The sequence below is a fragment of the Scylla paramamosain genome, chromosome 18 (assembly GCF_035594125.1).
Source record: "Scylla paramamosain isolate STU-SP2022 chromosome 18, ASM3559412v1, whole genome shotgun sequence".
Classification (NCBI taxonomy): Eukaryota; Metazoa; Arthropoda; class Malacostraca; order Decapoda; family Portunidae; genus Scylla; species Scylla paramamosain.
The window spans coordinates 10,636,205-10,659,869 of NC_087168.1; the positions used below are offsets into that span (position 1 = coordinate 10,636,205).

General features: G+C 41.9%; 1 protein-coding gene across 1 annotated transcript in view; it reads right to left on the reverse strand.

Annotated features, from left to right (window-relative positions):
• LOC135109356 (probable methyltransferase-like protein 24) overlaps positions 1 to 23,458 on the reverse strand; it is a 143,897-nt gene extending 120,439 nt beyond the window's left edge. Inside the window, exons 1-2 of the mRNA XM_064020746.1 lie at positions 23,435 to 23,458; positions 22,600 to 22,749 (exon numbers count right to left, since the gene is read on the reverse strand). Of these exons, the coding sequence (XP_063876816.1) occupies positions 22,600 to 22,749; positions 23,435 to 23,458 (174 nt within the window). The remainder of the gene's footprint in view (positions 1 to 22,599; positions 22,750 to 23,434) is intronic.
• Between the last annotated feature and the right edge of the window lie 207 nt (positions 23,459 to 23,665).

Consider the following 23,665-nt stretch of genomic DNA (forward strand, 5'->3'; position numbering starts at 1 on the left):
ATCTCCATTCTTGAAGACTTCAATGTTCACCACCAACTTTGGCTTTCCTCTCCCTTCACTGACCATCCTGGTGAACTAGCCTACAACTTTGCTATCCTCCATGACATAGAGTAATTGGTGCAACACCCAACTCGTATTCCTGACCGTCTTGGAGATACGCCCAACATTCTTGACCTTTTCCTGACCTCTAATCCTTCTGCTTATGCTGTCACCCTTTCTTCTCCGCTGGGCTCCTCCGATCACAATCTCATATCTTTATCTTGTCCTATCACTCCAATCCCTCCTCAGGATCCCCCTAAGCGAAGGTGCCTCTGGCGTTTTGCCTCTGCTAGTTGGGGGGACCTGAGGAGGTATTTTGCTGATTTTCCTTGGAATGACTACTGCTTCCGTGTCAGAGACCCGTCTTTGTGTGCTGAGCGCATAACAGAGGTGATAGTGTCTGGCATGGAGGCGTACATTACTCACTCTTTTTCTCGTCCTAAACCTTCTAAACCTTGGTTTAACACAGCTTGTTCTCGTGCTATACATGATAGAGAGGTGGCCCACAAAAGGTACTTAAGCCTTCCATCACCAGAATCTCATGCATTTTATATTTCTGCCCGGAACCATGCCAAGTCTGTTCTCCAACTAGCCAAAAACTCCTTCATTAACAGAAAATGTCAAAACCTTTCAAGATCTAACTCCCCTCGTGATTTCTGGCATCTAGCCAAAAATATCTTCAATAACTTTGCTTCTTCTTCTTTCCCTCCTCTACTTCAACCTGATGGCACCACTGCTATCACATCTATTTCTAAAGCTGAACTCTTTGCCCAAACCTTTGCTAAAAACTCTACCTTGGACGATTCTGAGCTTGTTCCTCCCTCTCCTCCACCCTCTGACTACTTCATGCCACCTATTAAAATTCTTTGTAATGATGTTTTCCATGCCCTCGCTGGCCTAAACCCTCGGAAGGCTTATGGACCTGATGGGGTCCCTCCTATTGTTCTCCGAAACTGTGCCTCTCTGCTTGCACTTTGCCTAGTCAAACTCTTTCAGCTCTGTCTGTCAACATCTACCTTTCCTTCTTGCTGGAAGTTTGCCTACATTCAACCTGTTCCTAAAAAGGGTGACCGCTCTAATCCCTCAAACTACCGTCCTATTGCTTTAATTTCCTGCTTATCTAAAGTTTTTGAATCTATCCTCAACAGGAAGATTCTTAAACATCTATCACTTCACAACCTTCTATCTGATCGCCAGTATGGGTTCCGTCAAGGCAGCTCTACTGGTGATCTTCTGGCTTTCCTTACTGAGTCTCGGTCATCCTCTTTTAGAGATTTTGGTGAAACTTTTGCTGTTGCCTTGGACATATCAAAAGCTTTTGATAGAGTCTGGCACAAAGCTTTGATTTCCAAACTACCCTCCTACGGTTTCTATCCTTCTCTCTGTAACTTCATCTCAAGTTTCCTTTCTGACCGTTCTATTGCTACTGTGGTAGACGGTCACTGTTCTTCTCCTAATTCTATTAACAGTGGTGTTCCTGAGGGTTCTGTCCTGTCACCCACTCTCTTCTTATTATTCATTAATGATCTTCTAAACCAAACTTCTTGTCCTATCCACTCCTACGCTGATGATACCACCCTGCACTTTTCCACGTCTTTTCATAGACGTCCAACCCTTCAGGAGGTAAACATATCACGCAGGGAAGCCACAGAACGCCTGACTTCCGATCTTTCTAAAATTTCTGATTGGGGCAGAGCAAACTTGGTATTGTTCAATGCCTTAAAAACTCAATTCCTCCATCTATCAACTCGACACAACCTTCCAGACAACTATCCCCTCTTCTTCAATGACACTCAACTGTCCCCTCTTCTACACTGAACATCCTCGGTCTGTCCTTTACTTATAATCTGAACTGGAAACTTCACATCTCATCTCTAGCTAAAACAGCTTCTATGAAGTTAGGTGTTCTGAGACGTCTCCGCCAGTTTTTCTCACCCCCCAGCTGCTAACTCTGTACAAGGGCCTTATCCGTCCATGTATGGAGTATGCTTCACATGTCTGGGGGGTGTTCCACTCATACTGCTCTTCTAGACAGGGTGGAATCAAAAGCTTTTCGTCTCATCAACTCCTCTCCTCTAACTGACTGTCTTCAGCCTCTCTCTCACCGCCGCAATGTTGCATATCTAGCTGTCTTCTACCGCTATTTTCATGCTAACTGCTCTTCTGATCTTGCTAACTGCATACCTCCCCTCCTTCCGCGGCCTCGCTGCACAAGACTTTCTTCTTTCTCTCACCCCTATTCTGTCCATCTCTCTAACGCAAGAGTTAACCAGTATTCTCAATCATTCATCCCTTTCTCTGGTAAACTATGGAACTCCCTGCCCTTCTATGACTTGAATTCCTTCAAGAGGGAGGTTTCAAGACACTTATTCATCAATTTTTGACCACTGCTTTGACCCTTTTATGGGACTGGCATTTCAGTGGGCATTTTTTTTATTAGATTTTTGTTGCCCTTGGCCAGTGTCCTTCCTACATAAAAAAAAAAAAAATCTTGTCTCCATGATTTTTTGGCATTAGTATTTGGAATCTGAACGGTTACAGATCCCCACTAACAATTGTTACCTTGCCATTCACTGTGGTAAGCATCCCTTCGTACAATGCAAAGTCGATACGAGCGGATTCGTACGCAATAACCCAGTGTTTGCTCATTTCAATGGTTCAAAACAGTACTATTGACGTACCAGATTAGTGGATCATTTTTTCCGCAAACACAGGAAAATTTATAGAAATCTCATAATCTTCGCTAAAGGATTAGGGACATATATTTTGGCGAGAGCACTGAAGAGGAATGGGAAGAGGAAAAAGAGGAGGAGGAGGAGGAGAAGGAGGAGAAGGAGAAGGAGAAGGAGAAGGAGAAGGAGAAGGAGAAGGAGAAGAAGGAGGAGGAGGAGGAGGAGGAGGAGGAGGATGAGGAGGAAGAGAGTGTAGAGGAGGAGGAGGAGGAGGAGGAGGAAGAGAATGTAGGGGAGGATGAGAAGGAGGAGGAGGAGGAGGAGGAGGAGGAGGAGGAGGAGGAGGAGGAGGAGGAGGAGGAGGAGGAGAGTATAGAGGATGGAATTACACGTTACACGTGGCAAAATATCAATATAATTAAGAGGATAATGTCCTCAATAACTTGAGGACATACACTACTCGTTCCCAGATCGTTATGCCAAAAGGTGACATGGGTTCCTACCCTCCCATCCCTCGGTCTAATACGCTGCAGGCGAAGCTCTGGGAAAATATTGTATTCTTTGGGGATAAAACAAAACTGAAAATATTCTATGAAAATAAAAGGAAAAGGAGGTTATTATATATATTAAGAAATATTAAAGGTATTGTTTAGAATTCCACAAAATCTACAATTCAATAAATTACTTCTTTCGCTGTTAATACAAAGTAGTGCAGTTATAGCAGTAGTATTAATACTAGTAGTAGTAGTAGTAGAAGTAGTGTTTCTTTTTGTTTGTTGTTGTTTGTTGTGTTGTTTTTGTTGTTGTTGTTGATGTTGCAGTGGTGGTGGTGGTGGTGGTAAAAGTACTACTAATATGCAGTGACGCAGTAGTAGTTTTTTTTTTTTTTTTCTATCATGTCATTTTTTATCTATTTTATTTTTTTAAAGTTCTAAGTGGGATTTGAACGCTGGCTTCCGACACTCAGTGCTCCCTAAACCGTCATTCTATCCACTGGGCCAGAGCAGCAGCAGCAGCAGCAGCAGCAGCGGTGTATATGTGTGTGTGTGTGTGTGTGTGTGTGGGTCGCGCACTGCTCCATCTATTTCCCGGGTAATCTTTCTCCGTACCCTCTCCCCACGGCGCCGACCATCCCCGCACCCTCAGGCTCCCGGCACCTTCCTCGCACCTTCTCGCCCCACGCCACGTCGGATGCTTCTTGTATATAGCACTCCTTCCCTTTGATTCCTAGTTCCCCTTTATTCTTCGCCAATCAGTCTTTCTTCAGGACTATAGCTTTTAACCATCTCCATACAGCTATGAATTATTTAGTGCTCTCTCTCTCTCTCTCTCTCTCTCTGCATCCCTCCTTCAGTGACGCTTCCCTCGCTTCCTCTTCCTCTCCCTCTTACTCCTCCTCTTCCCCCTCCTCCTCCTCCTCCTCTTCCCCCTCCTCCTCCTCCTCCTCCTCTTCCCCCTCCTCCTCCTCCTCCTCCTCCTCCTCCTCGTCCCTCCAGATTAATGAGTCCCCTATTCCACATATCAATTTAGGGAAGGCCCGCTCTCGTGCCCTCAAATCGAGAGTAATTAACGACACCTGCCGGACAGATACATTATTTTAGTGCCGGCTATAAGCAACGTGAGCCCTCCACCATACCCCATATATTCTTCTTGCTATGTATTTATACACCATGCCATTTTTTTGTCCTTCCCCCTTTTGCCGTAGTGTGTCAGTGGTGTGCTGGAGTCTCTTCAAGGTCAGGGTGGTGGTGGTGGTGATGTAAGGATTGGTTCGCTTGGTTAATTCTTTGACCGCTACGGTTTTTCCTTGAGCTTAAAATGATATGAAGGAAGTTAATACAGGGATTGCCAAGTTTTCCTTATTTTCTCATGTTCTTATGTAGAATACAGAAAAAAAAAACACCACTGATAACAAAAAGGTGTTATGGTATAATTAAAATCTTTCAGTGGATGTAGCTTATGTCTTTGTTTAGTGAAAGTCAAATAGTCAATCAAAGGGCACGTGTCACTGTGTCATTAGCAGGAAAGGGATTAAGTCTTATTTGTTAGTTCCCTGCGTCTTCGCATCCATCTGTCTGTTTCCTTCTTACACATCCCTGCTAATGAAACAATCGATATGTAGCTCATTATATAATTAAAATAGGGGATATAATTATGTTTTTCCCCGCTGCGTTACGTTACAGCACGAGTCACGGTATCATCGCGTGGCGTGCCGTGTTTATGGATATTGGCTGACGGCATGTTGTATCACGTCGCCCGCTGACTGATGGGGGTGTACGGCCGCAGTGCCATTGCTGGACCCCGCCAGGACGTACATGAGGTGAGGACACACACACACACACACACACACACACACACACACACACACACACACACACACACACACACACACACACACACAAACACACACACAAACACACACACACACACAAAGATAATTAGATGAAGATAGAAAAAACAGATAGGTACACACACACACACACACACACACACACACACACACACACACACACTTCCTATTATGATATTGTGTATTTAGTGAATAATTTTGTATGTAAGCCTCTGTATAAGATTTAAGTTCAGTTGCTTTTGTTCTGTACTGATTATCCTTACCGTACATTATCAATCTCCGACTGCCACGTTAATAATCGGTTTATTATTATTATTTTTATTATTATTATTATTATTATTATTATTATTATTATTACTATTATTATTATTATTATTATTATCATTATAACATTTTTTTTATGTAGGAAGGACACTGGCCAAGGGCAACAAAAATCCAATAAAAAAAATATGCCCACTGAAATGCCAGTCCCATAAAAGGGTCAAAGCAGTGGTCAAAAATTGATGAATAAGTGGCTTGAAACCTCCCTCTTGAAGGAATTCAACTCATAGGAAGGTGGAAATACAGAAGCAGGCAGGGAGTTCCAGAGTTTACCAGAGAAAGGGATGAATGATTGAGAATACTGGTTAACTCTTGCGTTAGAGAGGTGGACAGAATAGGGGTGAGAGAAAGAAGAAAGTCTTGTGCAGCGAGGCCGCGGAAGGAGGGGAGGCATGCAGTTAGCAAGATCAGAAGAGCAGTTAGCATGAAAATAGCGGTAGAAGACAGCTATAGATGCAACATTGCGGCGGTGAGAGAGAGGCTGAAGACAGTCAGTTAGAAGAGAGGAGTTGATGAGACAAAAAGCTTTTGATTCCACCCTGTCTAGAAGAGCAGTATGAGTGGAACCCCCCAGACATGTGAAGCATACTCCATACATGGACGGATAAGGCCCTTGTACAGAGTTAGCAGCTGGGGGCGTGAGAAAAACTGGCGGAGACGTCTCAGAGCACCTAACTTCATAGAAGCTGTTTTAGCTAGAGATGAGATGTGAAGTTTCCAGTTCAGATTATAAGTAAAGGACAGACCGAGGATGTTCAGTGTAGAAGAGGGGGACATTTATTATTTTCTTGTCGCGAACGTTTTCTCTCTCTCTCTCTCTCTCTCTCTCTCTCTCTCTCTCTCTCTCTCTCTCTCTCTCTCTCTCTCTCTCTCTCTCTCCCTAATCTTCCATCTACTATACTTTCAACTCACGTCTCTTATTCTCTCTCGCCGCTGTTAATCCCTTGATACCCTGCCATCCTTCCAGTTTTTCAAATTTATCTCTTTTCCTGTGTACATTCTCCAGTTCTTTTCCTTTTTAATGCAATATGATACGTCTGCATTCACTGTAAACCATTTTTTCAACGTTTGAATCTTTCGCTGTGTTTTGAAGACCACAAGAAATGTGCAATTTTTTGTGGTGTGATGAGGATCTTTTCCTGATGAAAGTTTTTTTTTCACATATTTTTTCCTCTGTACAATTGACATTATTATTATTATTTTTTGTATAACCACCTACATTCTTATTTTTTTGTCTGTTGTTTCACTTTTCATGATCTTTCTTTAATTTTATGTATTTTCTTATATTTCTGTTTTCTGAAAGGCTTCCTTGTATGAATAAACCATTCCGTTTGAAAATATTACACGCTGCAACTGGTTAATGTTTCACTATTTCATCCCAGCAGGAGTGATCAATAGCCTCGTCCCGGGGCTGCGGGGAAGGTGGCGAGACTTGGGACTGCGCCGCGAGAAAGCATTAAGGTCATTACATCAGCGATGATGAACCGCAATGCGACACGTAAAGATGAATGTGTTGAGTCTATACTTTAAGTGAGAGAGAGAGAGAGAGAGAGAGAGAGAGAGAGAGAGAGAGAGAGAGAGAGAGAGAGAGAGAGAGAGAGAGAGAGAGAGAGAGAGAGAGAGAGAGAGAGAGAGAGTATTAGTGGCAATCGGTTGAACGGGAAATGATGTGCAAACGGAGCCATCAGTGAGTGGGAGTCACGACGCTCCTTCTGATATGAGTCTCGCTGAGGTACGTGTGAATGCCAGTAGGAATAAATGAATGAATGACTGCTTGCACACTGACTCACTGAGAAGTCTTCGCATTACATACACAATGCTAAGCGTACGAATCTTGCTCTGTCGTTAATTATTTCGACATGATAACATTACTAGATTAAGTATTCTTATGCGTATTTGTAAAATGAAGGTAATGAAAATTTTAACGAAGGGTAAGATTAATAGAAAAGAACGGTATAAACATGCTCTTAAAAGATAGGATACCACTATTATGTTGACTGGGTGAGAACTAGACGCTTCTGCTACGAAAAGATGAAAATAGGTCAGATATTAGCTTCTTGCAGATGGAAAGGGAATTCAGACAGTCTTAAAAAGCAAGTGAAGGCCAAAGAGCTTATGGCAAAGAACGGCAGAAGTGAAGTACACATATTCACAAGGCTACAGTAGAAAAAAAAAAAAAAACGCTTCCTCAGTTGTCTCGTCCTCCGAGGGACAATTCTCTTCGAGAGCAGCTGAGATCATTAGGAAGTCCGCTGAGCTCCTGCTTCTGGGAACTGTCATTGGTTCTGATGAAAATATAGGGAGGAAAGAGAGCCTGTTCTTTGTATGTATTATGGTGGTGAATTAATATGTACGTATGTATATGTGCATGTATGTATGTATGTATGTAGATAGGTAGGTAGGTAGGTACGTACGTACGTATATGTAAATGTACGTATAAATTTTAAAGCTACAATTTTTTACCTCTTTTCTTCTCATAGCCACCATATTATCATTGAGAGAGAGAGAGAGAGAGAGAGAGAGAGAGAGAGAGAGAGAGAGAGAGAGAGAGAGAGAGAGAGAGAGAGAGAGAGAGAGAGGCGAAGAGTCCGTGTGCTTAGCGCCGAGTGATGAGCAGACTCTTTAGTGAGTGGGAGTAACGGCGCAGCTTCTGGTGTGCGAGTCCCGCTGATGTAATGTTTCTGTGAAAGAGAGCATGAATGAATGAGTCAATGAATATACGAACAAATGAATGAACGAAAGAACAAACGAACGAGGGAACGAATGAATGAATGAATAAATGAAAATATATTGAATGATCGAATCTTGCTCGGTCTTTAATCATTTCTGCGTATTAATGTTATCGTATTAAGTAAGTGTGTGTGTGTGTGTGTGTGTGTGTGTAGATGGCGCTGCTTGTTGTATACACTGGTGGTCGAGAGCTACACTACTATTTGCCTTTTTGTTAGGAAATTTGTCACCGGGGGATGAAATTACCACACCAAAAGCTGGGTTAATTTGGATGTCATGTCCGTGTGACATACAAGCACGAAACTCACATGTCATTTAGAAGGCTTGGTGGCCTTGCCGTAAACCTAAAAGAATTGGGGGTCACGTGTCTAGTATGACTGTAATAGCATTCGAGAGTGTGGCGAAATTCGACATTTTTAAGTCTAGCGAGTTCTGTATCAGTCAAGAGTAAACACTGAAATAATTTTCTGTTGTTTATAATTGGGATTTGTGGTATGTATAGAGCTGATACCTCCAATCACGCGCTGCCACTCGTGAGGCCACCAATTACGACTTTCCACGGTAGTTCAGTTATAATTTTCATTTGTTTTAGAGACACGTCAGGCATTATGATAGAGGCTCACTATCATTTGTTAATATGGCTACCCAGTGGAGGGAGGTGAAGCGAACAGTGCCAGCGTTCGGCAGGAAAAAGTCACTAAGTGGGATATTTAGCAACAGCAATATTTAAGATGCGATATACAGACGTAAAGAATAGGTTCCACATATTCATTAACGAAGCCGTCAAACTCTGCCCACCCCCATCGCCCTGAGAACCTCCACACCACATCGGTAACTCACATCAGTTGCTCACACCAGTAAGGCATAACGGTATAATTTTTGAGGTTCCTTGTTAGGTTAGGTTAGGTCATGCTAGGTTAGATTATGCCGGGTTAGATTAGGTTAACGTCCTAACGGGGGGAAGGGGTTACAGGGAGGCAGCCCCGAGCCTAGGTTACGTTAGGGAAAATTCGAAATATTAAGGGAAATTTCCTTATAATTTTGAACGCCCATATTTCAGTTATTTTTCATCCTCCCCCAAAACCCCTGATTCCCCATAGCCTCCCTAGCTTGTTTGAGGGGTTAGGGGGGATTGGAGGGATGGGGGAGTGGACCTCTTCTCAAGAAATACCAATAGCCGTATAAGGTGTCGGTGCACAGTGCTTGAGAGACAATGAGTTGCTGACGAGTGAAGTTCGTCTTATATGAGGACTTCTGTGTATTGGTGTCAGTTGTCCGCCATAACACATAAGCCAACTTGTTTCCCTCACGATTCCCTGTGGTAGAAGGAGCAAGCACTTTACTCGCACCCAACATTACCTGCAACGATGCCGAAGGTTCTGAGTGACCTGAGTTAACTGCAGCGTAACCGTTTGACAAGGCTGATAATTAATTGAGAGCATTCGACAGGACTGGAGCCGAAAGAGGTACTCGTTCACAACCTAACGGAGAAGATGAATAAGCTGGTTTCTGAAGTTATGGAGCTGAAGCAAGCCATTTCTGCGCGTGACAGCTTCATCAACAAAAGATATGACAAGCTGCAACATCAGGCAGATATGCAAGCTGAGATAATTGACAAACGACAACGGTCTTTAGAAGTCTTGGACCGGAAAGAGATAGAAAACATCATTTTAATAACTGGAGTTCCGGATGAAAATGTATGTTTGGTAGGTAAAACGTCTGAAGAAGGGAAATTCAACAAGATCTGAGCGAGCATGTGAGTCCGTGAAGAGATCCAATCATACCGGAGGCAGGGTGCCCGAGAAGACCACAACGCTAGGCGCCCCAGCAAGCTCGTCCGTGACAGGATCCTGGACAAGACGAACCTACTCAAGACAGCAGGAGAAGAATTCAGCAGAATTTCGTTAAAAAGGACGTTCATAGCAGTATTAGGAAGGAGTGCAGGAGGTTTCACGACGCAGAGAGGGCAGAAAAGGAGCGGCCTGAGAAAGCTGGATGTGTCATACGCCTCGAGAGAGGAAGATCGGCCCGCGATGGGGCCGTGATCGACTTATGTAACCGCAGTTTTTTTTAGAAGGACCACAGCGAGCAAGGAAAGAACATTATATCATGGAATATAAACGGTTTAAAAACTAAATTAGAGAAAGAGTAATTGAACTTTTGTATAATCATTATATAATAAGTTTAAATGAGGTGAAGACTCCATTGCCTATCTCACTCCCTGGATACGCAAACTGTCGGAGTATTGTACGTGGATCAGGTGAGCAAAGGGGTAATGTGTTATTCAATAAAAACCATGTTTCGGAACTTATTTCGAGTGTGGACACGAACGTAGAGGACCAAATCTGGATCCAGCTGTGAGGTGCACCAGGTAGTCTGTTTGGGATTTGTTATATATCTCCCTGTGATTTAAAGTACTTTTCACATGAGTCATTTTTATCTATCCAGGGGAAAATAATGTCAGATGGTTCCTGTAAGAAGTGTTTCATATTCGGAGACATCAATACCAGGTTTGACAGTTCCGTGCGAGTTGCCAGAGCTCATAGATTTACCCGACCACGAAAGGTATTCGTACCCCAGCTGGCTGATGATGTACATCTACCTAATGATAATGCCTTTTTATTGTCAACTATATGTACGGAGTGTAAGCTGTTAGTAGTAAACAATCTCAAGACACCATACCAACATTTCCATGGAGGCAAAACATTCAGAAAGTGATAAATGGTTATGTGAATTAGATGTATGTGTAGTGAGCTCCTCGACGGTAGATAGTGTGGAAGTTCTCGGTGTTTCACGATGAATCTCTGCCGTCGGATCACGCACCGTTAAGTATCAAAGTGTCACTACCAGGTGTGGATATAGAGGGCGTCCTAGATCGTGTCCATCACTTGGGAGAACGCGCAATGAGCCATGGATGGTCACTCATTGACAGTGGATGTGTTAAACCTGTAGCGTGGACCAGTAAATTCGCCAAGACCCAGGTGATGTCTTATTTAGTAACATTCAGCCTGCAAGCACAGTTTCATTACCACCAGACAAACAATACATATACATAATTCAACAACACATTGGATTTGTAATATTATACAACATGAGAAGCACAACTGCTAATAATTCCTACTTACACCTTGGCGCCCCTGTACACACAACACGATCTAGAATCCACTACCCATAACTCATAGCTGACCAGACAATGTCCTGAAATAAATAACTTGCTCTAATTTCAACTCTACACAACCTGCACCACATGTAACCACCATATAATCATACCCAATCAGCCAGTCACGAACACAGTTAACCTAAATCTTATCCATAATGCACAATCCAATATCCAGATACAACTTGGGTAGCAACTTTCGTACCTGCCATAAGCTCCACGAAATGCACAGCTCCACGAAATGTCCACGAGTCCGCTCACTACTAACCCACTTCAAGGCACAGCGTGGAGTGTTGAGACGTGGGTAGGTGGAGCGTCGCCACGTACGATTCCTAAAATGCCTTTGCCACGTAAGCCTCCCATAATTCTTAACAAGCGCGAACCTAAGCTGCCTTACATAGTGTTAGTACAATTAACACATAAAATAACATGTACATCTTACACTCCCGCCACCAACAAAAATTTATTTGCAATTTTATTCTTCCACGGGAAATGACACAACAACTTTGTGGGCAGAACGCTTAATTAACATGTCTTGTTTATTTTTATACTGATGCCCTGGTTTTAATGCTTTATATCTTAATGTTACATCTCTTACTCTACCATCTTTACCAGGAGTTGCTATGACAACTTCAGCCATCTTCCAAGTACCCTTTACTACATTACTGTCTTGTACAAGTACAATATCTCCTCACCTTAAGTTTCTACATTGTGTGTGCCATTTCTGCCTTATTATGAATGTGGGAAAATAGTCTAGTTGCCATTTTCTCCAAAAGGATGTTACTGTCTGAATGGGGTCAAAACTGTCCTTTGAGTTGGGATTCTCATCCCACGGTCCAGCAGGAACTTTGATACTAGTTCGCCCCAAAAGCAGATCATTCGGGGAAAGGTAGCTACACAGGTTAGGGTCACAGCCGGGTTTCAGAGCAATTGGCCGCCCATTCATCAAGTTTCATATTTCAAATAAAGCTGTTTGCAGTTAACTGAAAGATAGCACAATATTATTAACAGCCATGACAATACATCTCTTTACTGATTTGATAAGGGATTCGCTGCATCAGTTTTCTGAAGGGGCGTCTACTGCTTTGTTGAAACTCCACTGTATTTCAAAATTGCTGCCAAAATCTGTGATTTGTTTTTTTTATCCCATTTCTTGGTCAATTCCCTTAATTCCTTATTAGCTGCAACTAGTTGAGTGCCCCCATCAGAATGAATTCCTTTGGGGAATCCTGTTATTGAGACAAATCTATGCAAAGTTGATAAAAAACTTGTGTCATAGCCCTCCACCAAATCTAGATAAATAGCTCGCCTCACCATTTAGTTGAATATTATTCCGTAAACCTTTTTCCTTGAACGACACTTTACAGTATCTTTCACCAGGAAGGAGACCAAGCAAATCAATGGAAGTATTGAAAAATAGAGGTGCTGGTTGTAGCTTCTCAAGGGGGCACTAACCCATATACTGTTCTTTATATTTCTTTGCTAGTTTGCGACAAGTGACACACATTGAGCTATTATAGATCTTATAAGCTTACGTGCACCAGGCACCCAGAACTTTGACTGGAGTTTTGCTAAGGTAACTTCTATATCGGCATGATCTATTTCATGGAGCTACACAGGTTGTACATACAACCTGGTAAATGGATGATTCTTAGGAATTAATAGGAATGATTTCGCATTCTTGTTATCTTTAAGCCAATGTGCTATCCTTTGGCCAACACACTTCTCTCTGTCTTCATTAACAATCGGACCTCCGATATCGACATTCCCAGTCCTCAGGCAGATGGTCTTGAATGTTTGAATGTGTCTTATCCATACAATTTCTGCTTTAACCACATCATCCGCATACAGAGATAAACCAATTCTCATAAATGATCTCATTTCTATTTCTTTGAGGATCCTGGCTGTGACTCTCAATAGTTTGTTGTAATTGCTCAAGTTGTTTACATCAGTCACATTAAGTTCACCTTTGCAAGAATAATTTGAGGCACGAGCTGATACAACGTCAGGAAATTCACAGTTACATGTTTGGCTGATCGGCCATTCACAAATAGGCAGAGTCATAAAAGGTGGACCATTCTGCCATAAAAAATTAGAGTCTAATGATCTGAAATGTGTAGGTCTTGTGGTTAAGTCTGCAGGATTATAACCTGATAATATACAAAATCATTCCTGAGGGTTGGTTCGAGTCTGAATCTCTGCCTCATTAGATGTACTGGATTCTTTGTTTAGCTGAGCCTTTACATTGGCAGAATCAGTGATGTGTAAGACTGAACCAATATCCATGTCTAACTCCTCCTCAATCATAGTTCTCAGTCGACTAGCTATTAGAGCACCACATAATTCTAGTCAGGGAACAGTAAGTTGACGAGTGGGGGCAATTGTTTTTTGCAATCAAATATTAATTTTACTTGAATAATAATTACTGTTGAGTTTCCACTTCAAATATGCATATGCACCATAAGCCAGATTACTGACATCAGCAAAAATAACAAAAACAAGATTGTCAACAGCTCTATCTGGTTTCACAAATCTGGAAAATGTTAATGTTTCATGATCATACATTTCCTTAAAAATTTATTTCCACCTATTGTATATACATTCAGAAATCGGCTCATCCCAGATAGACATTTGTTCTTTATTTCCTGAACTGCAAACCTTAAGCATCACAAGTTCTCACATGAGCAGCTTAGCCCTTAGAGTAAAGGGTATAACAAACTCAAGGGGATCGTAGACAGCTGCAGTTTGACTGAGAACCATCCTCCTGGTTAAGATGTCTGGAAACTTATTTTCAATTTCAGGTCTTTGTAAGGGAGGGTCAACCTTATATTTCTCCCTTTCTTGGAAAATTTACGTTAATTTTAAAGAAGAATAAATCACTTTTGGGGTTCCAGTTCAGGCCTAATATTATTCCCTTGTTACTATCTAAAAATTTTAGTGCACTATCCCCATTGGTTTCACCTGATATAATTCAGTGTATATCCTAGAAGCCTCCTTCCTTCAAAATGTTCTCAGTTTCAGTAATTATTCTTTTGGCTTCATCAACCGTTGACATGCTTGATAGCAAATCATCCACATGAGAATTTCTAGCTATTACCTCTAGAGCTGTAGGATGGGATTTGTTCATTTCTGCAATTTTACGCAATGGCAACAATGATATAATTCCACTTGGCCTGTCACCAAAGGTTACTGTGGTGAGCACATAATGGTCAGGCTCTCTGTTGACCTCTTGATTCCTCCATAAAAATCTGTGAGTGTGTTGGTCTAGTTCTGATATTTTCACAGAACTATACATCTTAATATCCAATGCAAAGGCTAGTTCAAGCTGACGATATCTCATCAATATGACAACCATATCATTAGCAATATCCGAACCTTTAGCTTGATAGTCATTAAGAACATGTCCAAGATAAGATGATGATGAATTAAATACATTTCGTAATGGAGTAGAAGCTGAATGAGGTCTGTGGACTTCATGGTGAGGAATATAATGAACCGGACCTTCATAATTATTTTGTATTTGCTTGACTTTCTGGGAACATCCCTGTTAACCATATGCATAATTTGTTAATTACACCTTTGCGAGTATTCAACTCTTAGCTTGATTAACCTTTTCTCATTTGATTAGCCTGGCATTAGTAAAAGAAAAGTTGTTGGGAAGATTATCAGGGTTTTTAACCCATGGGTAACGAGCAATCCAACACTTGCTATCTGCATTATACTCAAGACCTCTCTCAACTTGCATCAACTCTGTTTCTTCTTTCAAGTTGTATTTTCCGTTCAACGAGCACTGTCCACACTTGCATCCGCTACATTTATGTGCGCATGAATTACCAAAGTTCTCAATAAAAAAAATGTGCAACTAACTGAGGGGATAATTCTGGCTTGCACTGGGGTATTATATCATTAATCTTTATCTGTTTGTTTATGTAACTGATTTGCATTGTCGAGCAGTTTTGTGACTTTTTTCTTATCAGATGATGGAAGTGTCCCTCTTACATATGAATAAGAATGGTGTACGGTTACAAAATATGGACTGCAGATGTACGATAGATTGTGAAACAGATATTTCTAAGTTGTGATATATGAACTGATGGTGACTGTAGTGCTTACTATGGTCAGTAAAATAAACTAACTGCGCCCGCGCGCGCCTGCGTAAGTATAAAATGAAGAAAAGAGATAATTAAAATTTTGTCGAAGGTAAGGAAACAGACAAAGTTTCTTGACACCTCCTCAACTTTTCTTCACTAATATCTGTAAAATTTGCGGTCTTTCATCTAATTTTCAATCTGTAGAACATCACATCTCTACTAAACCTTATCTTTTTTTCCTCGATGAAACACAGGTGTTTGAGGCAACTGACAGTAACCCCTTTTCTGTTCCCTCCTATTTTCTCTATCATCATTTTCAATCCAAATCTGGATGTTACGTCTATGTGCGCAACGACTTAACCTACTCTTGTGCCAACGCTCTTGAATATTCCGAGTTTTCCACCATCTGGCTATAAGAGCCACTCTTAAACTAAATTTATCTGTGCTGTATACCTCTCACCTAACTCCTCTGACTATGAAAAATTCTTTGACTACTTAATTTCCAAGGTGGAGCACATTCTGACTCTTCCCTTTTGCGGAGATCTCCATTCTTGGAGACTTCGTTGCTCACCACCAGGTTTGGCTTTCCTCTCGCTTCACTGATCTAGTCTTCAACTTTGCTATCCTCCACAACCTAGAGCAACTGGTGCAACACCCTACTCGTATTTCTGACCGTATTGGGGATACCCCAATATTCTTAATCTTTTCCTGACCTCTAATCCTTCTGCTTATGCTGTCACCCTTTCTTCTCTGTTGGGCTCCTCCTATCACAATCTCATATCTGTATCTTGTGCTATCGCTCCAATTCCTCCTTAGGATCCCCAAAGAGGAGGTGCCTCTGGTGGTTTGCCTGTACTAGTTGGGGAGACCTGAGGAGGTATTATGCTGATTTTCCTAGGAATGACTACTGCTTCCGTGTCAGAGACCCGTCTCTGTGTGCCGATCGCATAACAGAGGTGATGGTGTCTGGCAAGGAGGCGTACATTCTTCTCTCTCTCTCTCTCTCTCTCTCTCTCTCTCTCTCTCTCTCTCTCTCTCTCTCTCTCTCTCTCTCTCTCTCTCTCTCTCTCTCTCTCTCTCTCTCTCTCGACCTCAACCTTCCAAACCTTGTTTTAACACAGCCTGTCCTCGTGCTATACACGATAGAGAGGTGACCCACAAAAGGTACTTCAGCCTTCCATCACCTTATTCTCATGCGCCTTATATTTCTGCCCGGAATCATGCCAAGTCTGTCCTCTAACCAGCCGAAACTCCTTCATTAATAGAAAGTGTCAAAATCTTTCAATATCTAACTCGTGATCTCTGGCACCTAGCCAAAAACATCTCCAATAACTTTGCTTCTTCATTTTTTCCTCCTTCATTTCAACCTGATGGCACCACTGCTGTCTCATGTATCTCTAAAGCTGAACTCTTCGCTCAAACCTTTGCTAAAAAAAATCTACCTTGGACGATTCAAAGCTTGTTCCTCCCTCTCCTCCACCTTCTGACTACTTCATGCTACCTATTAAAATCCTTCACAGAGATGGTTTCCATGCCCTCGCTGGACTAAATCCTCAGAAGGCTTATGGACCTGATGGGGTCCCTCCTATTGTTCTTCGAAACTGTGCCTCGTGCTTGCACCTTGCCTAATCAAACTCTTTCAACTCTGCCTATCAACATCTACCTTTCCTCCTTGCTGGAAGTTTGCTTACATTCAGCCTGTTCCTAAAAAGGATGACCGTTCTAATCCCTCAATCTACCGTCCTATTGCTTTAATTTTCTGACTAAATTTTTAAAATTTATCCTCAACAGAAAGATTCTTAAACATCTTCCACTTCACAGCCTTCTATCTCATCGCCAGTATGGGTTCCGTCAAGGCTGCTCTTCTGGATTTGCTTACTGAGTCTTGGTCATCCGCTTTTAGAGATTTTGGTGAAACTTTTGCTGTTGCTTTAAACATATCAAAAACTTTTAATAAAGTCTGGCACAAAGCTTTGATCTCCACACTATCTTCCTACGGCTTCTATCCTTCTCTCTGTAACTTCATCTCAAGTTTCCTTTCTGACCGTTTTATTGCTGTTGTGGAAGACGGTCACTATTCTTCTCCTTAATCTATTAACAGTCGTGTTCCTCTGGGTTCTATCCTGTCACCCACTCTCTTCCTATTATTTATCAATGGCGTTCTAAACTAAGCTTCTTGTCCAATCCACTCCTACGCTGATGATACTACTGTGCACTTTTCCACCTCTTTTCGTAGACGTCCAACCCTTCAGGAAAGAAACAGTTCACGCAGGGAAGCCACTAAACACCTGGCTTCGGGTCTCTCTAAAATTTCTGATTGAAGTAGAGCAAACTTCAATGCCTCAAAAACTTAGTCCCTCCATCTATCAACTCGACACAACCTTCCAGACAACTACCCCCTTTTCTTCAATGACACTCAATTGTCCCCCTCTTCTACACAGAACATCCTTGCTTTGTTCTTTACTTATAATCTTAACTGGAAACTTCACATCTCATCTCTAGCTAAAACACCTTGTATGAAGTTAAGTGTTCTGAATCCCCACCGCCAGTTTTTCTCTCCCCTCCTCCCCCACCCAGCTGCTAACTCTGCACAGGGGCCTCATCTACCTATGTATGGAGTATGCTTCACATGTATGGCGGAGGGGCTCAACTCATACTGCTATTTTAGACAGGATGGAATCAAAAACTTTTCGCCTTATCAACTCCTCTCCTCCTTCAGCCTCTTTCTCATCTTCTGACTGAAGACTGAAGACTGAAGACTGTCTTCAGCCTCTTTCTCATCGCCGCAATGTTACATCCCTTGCTATCTTCTACCACTATTTTCATGCTAACTACTCTTCTGATCTTGCTAACTGCATGCCTCCCCTCCTCCTGCGGCTTCGTTGCACAAAACTTTCTTCTTTCCCTCATCCCTATTCTGTCCACCTCTTTAATGCAAGAATTTACCAGTATTCTCAATCATTCATCCCTTTCCCTGGTAAAGTCTGGAAATCCCTGCCTGCTTCTGTATTTTCTTCTTTCTATGACTTGAACTCTTTCAAGAGGGAGGTTTCAAGACTCTTATCCTTCAAATTTCGATGATTCTTTTGACATCTCTTTTGGGACTGGCACTTCAGTGCGATTTTTCTTTCTCTTTTTTTGTCTCCCTTAGCCAGTGACCATCTTGCGTAAAAAAAAAAAAAAGACCAAGGTGGTATAATCATGTTCACGGAGGAGACACGCACACAATCACACACACCCACCCACCCACACACACACACACACACCCACCCACACACACACACACACATACACCACTATTGTACTAAGAAACTGAAAGGCTTCTGGCATGAAAAGACAAAAACGATGTGAAGAGAAACTCACTGAAGTTAAAAAAAAAAAAAAAGGATGAGGGGTCTGTAGGAAAGCAGATAAAGGACAAAGCAAAAACAGTAAAAATCATAAAAAAAAAAAAAACAAGATAAAAAATGTACGTGGGATTATAAGAATGCGGGGAACAACAAGAATTCCCGTTGTTGCCTCGTCTCTTAGAGGTCGACCCCCAGCAAGAGCTAAGATCATTAGGACTCGCCAAGCTCGTGGTTGTGGTGACTGTGGGAGAGTTAGATGAAGACATGGAGACTAAAGTAAGTCTGTTTTGTGTACGTCTCGTAGTGATGTGTTCCTTTATGTTTATACTCATACATCTAGCACAGTTTCTTCGTCTTTCTTTCTGCTCTCCGTCCTCAAGCGGATAAAGAATATGAAGATGGAGTTATTAAGGAGTTCTACGAATATGTGTATGTGTATATAAATCGAAGTATGTGTTTATATATTAATAGCTATTACTTTTTCCCTTCTCACAGAAAGGTAAAAATGGAGAGAGAGAGAGAGAGAGAGAGAGAGAGAGAGAGAGAGAGAGAGAGAGAGAGAGAGAGAGAGAGAGAGAGAGAGAGAGAGAGAGAGAGAGAGAGAGAGAGAGAGAGAGAGAGAGAGAAAATATCATCAAGCACACTTTCCACACAAGACGACGCCTCATTTCGTTACTGTGACACACAGTTTTTCGACACTCGGCTTCTCCAAACTGTTAGGAGACGAAAAACGGAATGGGTCAAGGATGCCAACTTTTCTTTCCTCAGAGCCAAAGTACCACCTGTCAGCTGGAATGGCCGGCACATCTTTGTAGTGAGACGTTACGGGTCCCTTCCTACTTCTTTACTCGTGGGTACTTATCTTTCTGGCAACGAAAAAAAAAGAGTACCATAAAGACGGTGAAATATGATGCCACTAGATTACCGTTGTAGCTTCTCTCAGTTATCGATGCTTTGCCTTGTGTCGCATTGGATCGTGCTATAATTCAAGTGTCAATAAAAGGGGTCGTTTGTTAAGTTTCCGTGTGTTTACTTTTAAAGTCCGGAGTAAGGACAGGAACCAAAAAGGAGAAAGGGATGAATGAAGACGATGATCATGGTGAAATGGAGAGGAAGACGATAATGGGGAAGATGAGAAAAATAATAAGATGCTTCTGTTACTGATGTTTTTAATAATGACAGTAGTAGAGAAGTAATAGAATAATTACCACACACACACACACACACACACACACACACACACACACACACACACACACACACACACATTATACATATTACTGCGAGCTGGACAAGACAAAACATGACCCGTGCTCTTAGTGTGATGAAGGCCATAAATTTTCCTTTTTCTCTCCCCCCTTCATGGGCACTTCACGTTGTCCATAATTCCCTCATCCCCGCCGCTGCACGAGACGCGTGATGGAGGGCGACGAGGAAGTGGGAGGCGCAGTGAGTAGCCGAGGAGAAAATAACATATTCTATTTTCGGTCTGCTTACGGGTAAATCAATATAATTCAAGTAGGTATTAGTTTGAAGGATGAGGTACTTTCCAAAAACATGCCAACAGAGGTGGGAGTTCATCATTTTCTCAATTTCTCTCTTGCTTTACTTTATCATTTTCTACTACACGTGATTTACTTGTAGAGGCATGTACCTCAGGCAGCCTTGTTATATATCGGTAAGTGTCATGGTATTCGTTGTAATTTTGTAGTCTTGAGTCTGTTGTGTAACGAACACTAGAGTAGATTAATTTGTCTTTATCCAAGAAGGAAAATCCTATTTCGATTGTGTTTGACAATATTTAAAAAAAAATTGTTACAAGACCAACAATCTCCTGTATATTCTCTTGTAAACGTATACCTGCTGAATTACGGACTGTAGATTAATCAATCTTTTACCCTCGAAAGGAAATCTTAGTTCGATCTCAAATGTTGACAGTAACTGTATACATCTCTTATACACCATCACTTCTCCCGGTATCTGTTCTTCTTTAACCTTACGTTTCTTGAATTACAAGAACTAGAGTAGAGATTCAGAGTTAATCTGAATCTACCATCGAGCAACATTGCCACTTCAATTGCAAGTATCTGGCAGTAACTCTGTAACTCTGTATCTACAAGTCTCCTAGTGTTTTCTATTTCGTAATATTGTAGTCTTGGGTCACCTAAAATTACGAAAACTAGAGTTGATTGAAAATGTATATTAGTTTCACTCGTAATGTTTGGCAGGAAGTTTACACACTCGCTACAGACCAACGAGTGGTATTTGTTCTACCCTTGTAATGTGTCTTATGAATTACGAAAACCATAGTAGACTGAAGTTTCCTTATCCTTAAAAAATAGATGTTCAAATGCAAGACCACGACAGATAAGCAGGTGACGTACGGAAACCAGAATAAGTAAGACGATAAAATGCAGAGAGAAGATAAGGACAATAAATACAGCAAAGCACCGGCACTCCATTAGGCACAAAGAAGAATAAGGAGAGCAACCCTTCCCTAAAGATACATTCGTATTCTGTCGTAAAAACCTCTTGCATAAAAGTACATAAACCGATGCCTTTACGATAACTGTACTGCACCATGGCTCATTCTTACTAGTGAGGGTACAGACACTACATTCCTGCACGCACACATACACGCACGCAAGCATACGCAAGTAAAAGAATGAATACAAATTTCTTAGGAGTACGTATTTGACTGAGTCTCTCTCTCTCTCTCTCTCTCTCTCTCTCTCTCTCTCTCTCTCTCTCTCTCTCTCTCTCTCTCTCTCTCTCTCTCTCTGAATAGCCACAATTAAATTCTAAGCCCAAGTATTAATTACTGAAGGGAAACTAAATAGACAGAGAGAACCAGAAAAGCAAAACAGACGGACGAACACACACACACACACACACACACACACACACACACACACACACACACACACACACACACACACACACACACACAGAAATCGGATATTTTCAAACATATAGCTCAACAAAACCCTCGCACTGTATATCAAAACACACACACACACACACACACACACACACACACATATTCAAACTTTCTTTTTTTGCACTTCACTCCCCTGACAAGGATGTAATATCGTAACAGAGGCCTCGCGCACAGAACAGAACGCTACACAATACCGCCAAGGGGCATACACTCGGGTACACAGGTCCGCCCTCACCCTCCTCCATGCCAGAATGTCGCTCCAGGCGCCAGGTGAGGGCACGTGTTATTTAGCCATATTTCTTTCCAAGTTATGCGATTCATTCTTCTTGGCGACTTTCATTTGCTACAGAACTTGTGAATGCCTTTCTTCTTCCCGATTCTGTAATGGAGTTTGTTCCTTTCTTCACTAAGGGAATGGACGTCCACTGGTTCTTGCTTCGTGGTGGGATGAGGGCAGCAGGATGAAGACAACAGACCCAATACGCGTGTCTCACCAGTCTTTCATTTCCGCAAGCACAAAACTCGCGAAACAATTTACTTGGTTGCCTCAGAGAAAATGCTGCTTGAATGTTGCTGAAGCTTCAGACGCAAGATTCTTCATTACGCGTCCGGTGGGCCGTGCACGAGCCGCTGCTCAGCCATGCACGGCGGCGGCCGATCAATCATGCACGATCCAGTAATGGACCACACGCGGCCCCATCACGCGCCTCTTTACATCATTGGCCACGGGGGAATGACCTTGAAAGACTTACTCTTTTCGTGAAAATTATTGCCTATCCGAGTAAGAGAATATATGGGCCTGAAAAACACGCTGTACGCTTGGTAACACAAGAGCGAGGCAGAATAAGAATGAGTTTACTTTTCCGTGAGTTCAGTTTTTCTTTTTCCTCTTTCTGTGATCTAAGCTTAGCATGAAATCTCGACTAAATAAAACAGAATAACACTTACATCATCGGGCGGCGCGATTCCTTTGGTCTTTTGGTGCAGCATATCGCCCACACGATCTACAAAGGAAAATATATCAAATAACTGTGCAGCCAAAGTCTGACATATGACCTGCAGGCAGCGTTTTGGCTCACGAGTGTGGCTTGTGACACTCTATTGTGAACACACTGAATACATGCTGGAAAAGCGTTAGTTCAGAGTTGAACTTTAATATATTTTTTACTGCGTTTATTTAAATATAGATTACTACAATTCTAGCACGAGTCCAAAACATATTTAATTCTAGCACGTCGAGTGTCAAATATTACAACACTGACCTGCGAAGCTCTTACATTTGTAAAACGTCATACATCTCTTTTTATAAGACTAAGCCATGATAAAAGTGACAAATAACGAATAATAACTGAGAAGATCGCAAACACAATACAGTAAAGAAAATCAAAATGAATTGGCAGGAGTAACAAGTGAACGCCTTGACGGTGAATACTGCCCTGGCAAGTTGTAATAGATGTGGTGGGAGAGAGGAAACAGTTGCTGGAGAGATGAGAAAAGGCTGAAGTGACGAAATGAGGGTGGGGTGGACAGGAATGAACTGGTGAGGGGAGGAATCGATGGGAGAGGAGGGCGACGTGATGTCGCACGGAGGGCGAATGGGGTGTAGGTTCGAGTATGGCGGTGCGTGAGTGTACAGTTCCAGAGTGAACTGAGTGCTGAATGTTAAAGGTCACCCTACAAACAAACTAAAACATATCCACTAAAACATCTACTCTGCATCGCTTTAAATACATCAATGGTGAATTAACATGAAAGACAACGTCCCCACTGCATTTTTACATACACATGTCCATAGTACTGATGCCATACTATATTAAATGTTCTACTGGAATTTGTGACATCAGTGCTCGGAACAACTGTACACTGATAGTCGAACTCTGGTAATGACTAAAGACCTACACGATGACCGAAGGCCGGGACGCAATAGACGAGGACTGTATGCATTTGGTTCAGGATAGAGTGTTGTGTGCTGGGGACGTCACATTACTATTGTATTGTTGGAGTTACTACTAGT